The sequence below is a fragment of the Oncorhynchus mykiss genome, chromosome 21 (genome assembly GCF_057628025.1).
Source record: "Oncorhynchus mykiss isolate SJ-2025 chromosome 21, ASM5762802v1, whole genome shotgun sequence".
NCBI lineage: Eukaryota > Metazoa > Chordata > Actinopteri > Salmoniformes > Salmonidae > Oncorhynchus > Oncorhynchus mykiss.
The window spans coordinates 10299635-10306631 of record NC_143042.1 but is presented as its reverse complement, the minus strand read 5'-3'; the positions used below and the strand labels follow the sequence as shown (position 1 = coordinate 10306631).

Genomic DNA, 6997 nt, shown 5'->3' with positions numbered 1-6997 from the left:
GGGTCTGCCGTTGCCAACGGCGACCCTGGAGCAATTAGGGTTAAGTGCCTTGCTCAAGGTCACATCAGCATATTTTTCACCTTGTCGACCCAGATATTTGAAATCGTGACCTTTCAGTTACTGGCCCAACACTCTAACCGCTAGCTACCTGCTGCCCCTTTTACAACATCAAACAGCAACTGTTTTATCTGATAACTAATGTATGGTAACTTTTATGTCACACCACCATTATATTTTGTTCTGATGATGATCAGATGTAATGAACTGTCTGTTCACTCATGCTCAGTCTCTCATGTAAGTTCCTCTAATCAGTTAGTGAACACTTCTCTAAACTAAAGCTGGTAGGATTCCTCTGGTAGTGTTGTCTGTCCTCTGTGACTTTACCACCACTGTTAAATCTGAGATCAACATGTTTAATAAAGGAATATACAACATGGATCACTATCACTACTGCTGCTGTTGTCTTTCATATGGACAATATGGAGGAATACTAGCAACACTGATCTAATGCTGGACTGTACCTCCAGACTAGGAGAACCTGATACACAGAGGAAGGAAAAATACTACTATCTGGATTTAAGATACAATTCATATTTGTATTATCTAGAAACAGCTAATATGAAGTGTTTGTTCTACCTGGAAGATGTTAAAGTGTATCTGTGTTGATTATGATTCTGTATGAGTGATCTTCACTGTAACAGCTGCAGCATCACAACACAGAGGTTTTTGTACCAGCAGTAATAGTGATTGTATCACTGTGGTGGACTTTTGGTAGCGGCACCAGACTTGATGTTGGAAGTAAGTAAAGTCCAAATGATTTATTCCAAACTATTTATTCAACTTTTGATGTTGTGTTTCAATTTCTCTATACATTTTGACTTGATATTGAGGATTTTTCAAATTGACTTTTTTAGATGATTTAAACAAAATACACAAGGCCTACACATACTATGGCCACTTTTAATATGAATGTTATTACATCTAATCAAATATGACCTGCCTTTAAACTATGAAGTGATTAGCCTACATTTTAGATTAGTTGTATGAATTAACATGCTGCACCTACAGTAGTAGGAGATGTACAAGAAAAAGTCAGGTTTGGTCCATGTTAAGGAAATCAACATGAAAAACACTTTATTTCTAATTGAGTAGAATAATTCATTTCTGAAATGTATTCATACTATAGTAGAGTTAATTATTTGAACCACAGTCTAAAGAAATGAAGAGTGCCAAACATGCAGGAGGTTGTTGTACCAGCAGTAATAGGGATTGTATCACTGTGGTTGACTTTTGGTAGCGGCACCAGACTAGATGTTGGAAGTAAGTAACACGCTCTTTGATATTTCTTTCTGATTCTTTTTGGGGGTATTTTACTCTGTGAAACTTCGTCTATATGAAAATATTGCGATTTTTCATATTTTCCTTCCTAAAAAAAATATATTTTTTGTATTACTTTTGACTAAGCCTTCTTTCAAATGAAATGTTATTTAAATAACATGTTCAAATGTAGGTGTTTATTTAAATGTGTGGTTTGATGGATTGCAGAGGAGAGTTCCAGTATGATAACTATTTAATAATACGGAATATAGTTGTTGCATTGTGTATTACTGTTTGTGTGCCATTCTTTATTTATATTTTTATTATCTTTAACTCAAATATTTTTGGTTAAATGTAGATTTTGAATGAGCCTTCTTTCAAATAAATATTTATTGACTCAAAATGATAAATTGTAGGTTTATTTGAATGTCTGATTTGTAAAATTGCATAATATTACACCTAATTGTGGTATAAAAACGAATAGTATTGTATATAGTATTCATCATTGTTGCGTTGTATTGATGGTAGACTTCACTGTTAGTGTGAAGACAAAGACAAAGAATATGAGTAGGTTGTTCTGATCAGATCCATTCCTAAACAATATCTGTATAACATGTATAACTGACACCATATGACTAGTAACTCTAGTTATTTAACCACTTTATACTTGTTTGGTTCATAAATCTGCTTTGTATCCTATTACTTTAGTGTTTTCTCCACATCTTTTAAACTATCTAACTTCTACATTCATATTTAGAGGGCATTTCCAATTCACTTTATTTGGTTGTGGACCTTAATGGAGATAATCTCTTAGTGTTGCTGTAGTTACTTAGTTGATGTATTCTGTTTGTTCCAGGTAACAGTGCCCCCACCCTCACCGTCCTGCCCCCCTCTAGTGAGGAGCTGTCCAGTACAACAACAGCCACACTGACGTGTCTGGCCAACAAGGGCTTCCCCTCAGACTGGACCATAAGATGGAAAGTGGACGGGACCAGCCAGAAGCAGGAGACCAGTTCTAGGGTCCTGGAGAAGGATGGCCTGTACAGCTGGAGCAGCACCCTGACTCTCACTGGCCTGGAGTGGACCAAGGCAGGAGAGGTGACCTGTGAAGCTCAGCAGAATTCCCAGACTCCAGTCACCAAGACCTTGAGGAGGGCTGACTGTTAGGCCCCCTAGTCACACACCCCTGTGGAGAGAGGCTGCTGGTTCCTCTGCTTTGACTCATGTGTCAGTCCTCTCTGTGGACTGAGATTGAATCGGTATTAGATTTGATGAGTTCTGTTTTGTTACTATTAGATACTGTAGGAATGTTTGCTTTGATGCTTTGATGAATAGATGAAAATAAAGATTTCCCTTTGGAACACATATTTCTGTCTCTTTTAATAATTAGACTGCAGTCTTAAATGTTGTTGAATGGTATAGACATACAGTAATCAAGCCTGATTCACAGTTTCCTTGAAAACTATCAGGCCTGAATGTCATTGCTTAGTTATTTATGTTCTCACTTGAAACCACATCATCTTCAACCAGCAAATCAAATCAAAACAAATGTTACTAATCACATGCGCCGAATACAACAGACCTTACAGAGAAATGGTTACTTACGAGAGCCCTAACCAACAACACAGCTTTAAAAGTACGGATAAGAGATAAAAGTAACAAGTAATTAAAGAGCAGCAGTAAAATAACAATAGTTAGACTATATACAGAGGGGAACCGATACAGAGTCAATGTGCGGTGGCACCGGTTAGTTGAGGTAGTATGTACATGTAGGTAGAGTTATTAAAGTGACTATGCATAGATGACAACAGAGAGTAGCGGTGGTGTGAAGAGGGGGAGAGGGGGGGAATGCAAATTGTCTGGGTAGCCATTTGACTAGATGTTCAGGAGTCTTATGGCTTGGGGGTAGAAGCTGTTAAGAAGCCTCTTGGACCTAGACGTGGCGCTCCGGTACTGCTTGCCATGCTGTAGCAGAGAGAACAGTCTATGACTAGGGTGGTGTTTAGTCCCATGGTCCTTAGCTTATTGATGAGCTTTGAGGGCACTATGGTGTTGAAAGCTGAGCTGTAGTCAATTAATAGAATTCTCACATAGGTGTTCCTTTTGTCCAGGTGGGAAAGGGCAGTGTGGAGAGCAATAGCGATTGTATCATCTGCGGATCTGTTGGGGCGGTATGCAAATTGGAGTGGGTTCAGGGTTGCTGGGATGATGTTGTAGATGTGAGCCATGACCAGCCTTTCAAAGCACTTCATGGCTACAGACGTGAGTGCTACGGGTTGGTAGGCAGGTTACCTTAGTGTTCTTGGGCACAGCCACTATGGTGGTCTGCTTGAAACATGTTGGTATTACAGACTCAGACAGGGAGAGGTTGAAAGTGTCAGTGAAGAGACTTGCCAGTTGGTCAGTGCATGCTCGCAGTACACGTCCTGGTAATCCGTCTGGCCCTGCAGCCTTAAAAATGTTGACCTGTTTAAAGGTCTTACTGACATCGGCTGCAGAGAGCATGATCACACAGCCTTCCATGACAGTTGGTGCTCTCATGCATGTTTCAATGTTATTTGCCTCGAAGCGAGCATAGAAGTAGTTTCGCTCATCTGGTAGGCTCGTGTCACTGTGCAGCACTCGGCTGTGCTTCCGTTTGTAGTTTGTAATGGTTTGCAAGTCCTGCCACATCCGTCTAGCGTCAGAGCCAGGGTAGTACAATTCGATCTTAGTCCTGTATTGACGCTTTGCCTGTTTGATGGTTTGTCGGATGGCATAGCAGGATTTCTTATAAGCTTCCGGGTTAGAGTCCTGCTCCTTGAAAGCGGAAGCTCTAGCCTTTAGCTCATTGCGGGTGATGCCTGCTATCCATGGCTTCTGGTAGGCGTATGCACGTACGGTCACTGTGGGGACGACGTCATCAATGCACTTATTGATGAAGCCAATGACTGATGTGGTGTACTCCTCAATGCCATTGGAGGAATCCCGGAACATGTTCCAGTCTGTGCCAGCAAACAGTCCTGTTGCTTAGAATCTGCTTCATCTGACCACTTTTTTATTGCTCTAGTCACTGGTGCTTCCTGCTTTAATTTTAGCTCGTACGCAGGAATCAGGAGGATAGAATTATGGTCAGATTTGCCAAATGGAGGGCGAGGGAGGGTTTTGCATGCGTCTCTGTATGCGGAGTAAAGATGGTCCAGAGTTCTTTTTCCCCTTGTTGCACATTTAACAGGAGAGGTCTAGATACTACCATGTTAACAGATTAACAGGAGAGGTTTTGATACTACAATGTTAACAGATTAACAGGAGAGGTCTTGATACTACAATGTTAACTACTACAATGTTAACAGATTAACAGGAGAGGTCTAGATACTACAATGTTAACAGATTAACAGGAGAGGTCTTGATACTACAATGTTAGAAGGTTAATAGGAGATGTCTAGATACTACCATGTTAACATATTAACAGGAGAGGTCTAGATACTACCATGTTAACAGATTAACAGGAGAGGTCTGGATACTACAATGTTAACAGATTAACTGGAGAGGTCTAGATACTACAATGTTAACAGATTAACAGGAGAGGTCTAGATACTACAATGTTAACAGATTAACAGGAGAGGTCTAGATACTACAATGTTAACAGATTAACAGGAGAGGTCTAGATACTACAATGTTAACAGATTAACAGGAGAGGTCTAGATACTACAATGTTAACAGATTAACAGGAGAGGACTAGTTGGAACTCCTTATTCATTTTTCTTGGACTGTTTTTTACCTGCTTGATTTATAGACTCATAAAGACAGTAAACTAATGTTATTGAACATTTGATCAATATCTTGGACTCTCAACAATGTGATCACACCTACATTAAGCTAAATTTGTTTTACAAGATCCACATAATATAACCAGTATCACAGCTTCACGATAGTCATAGTCTTCTCTATCTCCAACCCTCTGGGGACAGTGTGAACATCTGGTAACAGTGCTGCTCTATTCTGGGACAAGCAGAACCACCCAGCCCATGTAAATCTCAGTTTCACCCCCACAGCTACCAGTCTAGTAGTTAGACTGGGACAGATATGAGTGACTGGTTTTAACCTCTATGGTGGATTCAGGTTAGTTACAATTACAGATATTATGACAGATCAAATGTATATTATTCAAACATGTTTCATGTTTGAGCCCAGCATCATGTCTCATTCACAGATGTAACAGACCTGCTCATCAAGATAGTTCATATATTGCTCGATGATCACATCACACGTTTGGTTGTGAGGTTCATATGGAGATTCGATTTATGGGGCTGATGCTGATGTAACATCACCATTGTTTATTTTTTTACATCTGTGGATCTGACTCTGACTATGAACAGGTAATGTGTGTTTTAAAACTTCATATAACTTTTATAAGTGAACTTCACGACCATGACAATAAATATTCACAAGTGTGATGAGGTTGATGGGAAAATTGTGACCTGAATGATGCTTTGTAAACATACTCAAAGTTGACCTCCTCTACTGATCAGTGTTCCATGTCACTGTCTCTTCCTCCTCAGCACCTGCAGTAGGTCCCAGCTGTATCAGTATAGTCACTGTGCAGTCTGACTGAGGGAGGTTTTTGTACGTCTCTGTATCACTGTGTGAACACATCTTTACTATTGATGTAGTGGTAACTCTGACAGTAGTAATCTCCTGCATCTTCAGCCTGGACTCCACTGATGGTCAGAGTGAAGTCACTCCCAGATCCACTGCCACTGAATCTAGATGGAGTCCCAGACTGAAGTGTTGTAGCATAGTAAATAAGGAGTTTAGGAGCTCCTCCAGGTTTCTGTTGGTACCAGGCTAGATAGTTATTAGAATACACATTACTGCTGGTTTTACAGTTCAGAGAGACTGTCTGTTCTGGGAGAACAGCTTTCACTACCGGAGTCTGTGTCACAACGTACTGTCCTCTGGATTCTGTAAAATATGGTAAAAACATTTATATGAATTAAATATTACATATAATAATGAATAGTTCTGAATATAAATATTAACATTGATATACCGTACATGTAAAAACTGTAGATTGAATTAAAATTGTAACCTTGGAAGCAGAAAGCAAGTGTCCAGATGAATATGGTGATAAAAGTCATGGTTGTTGTGGGTTCTGTTGTCATGAAGGACAGATCTCAGTCATGAAGTGTCTCTTAAACTCACAGGGCTATAAACACTCCCAGACCACTGAAGCATGTGCTGCCAATGCAAAGTGTCCTCTCTATGCAAACTTACTTTCTTTGGTGCTACTAGGAAATTGTAGTTATTTTTATTATTATTTAGTTTTTTTTTTTAGACTACAACCCCCCCCAAAAAAGGTGTATTACTGCACTCAATTTATGTCGAAAAAAGGGAAAGGGGAGAAAAATGTTCCTAAAATAAAATCAACAAATATTTATGTACTCCATAGGTCAAAGTCACCTGTCTAATCAGGTCCCGACACAGTCTCAGGGGGTTGGCAGGGAGAAACATCTTCAGACAGTATTCCCTGCAATGCTTCGGCTGTTAATTCCTGAAGACCCAAAAACCTTTCAGCTGCAGATACAATTATGTCCAGTTTCTTGGATTTCTTGTTCGTTTGGGCAGTACAATTTATCACCTGCACAATAAATGCCTCAAAATCCACCTTCTCAGGATCAGTGTATCAGGATCCTTCAAG

At 39.7% G+C, this 6997-nt stretch overlaps 1 gene segment (V, D, J or C); it reads left to right on the top strand.

Moving 5' to 3' along the window:
* Window positions 1–310: 310 nt before the first annotated feature.
* On the top strand, window positions 311–2682 carry LOC118942902 (Ig kappa-b4 chain C region-like). The segment is given in 2 exon segments: window positions 311–1320; window positions 2174–2682. Coding segments are annotated over 2 exon segments (396 nt in total).
* Window positions 2683–6997: the final 4315 nt, after the last annotated feature.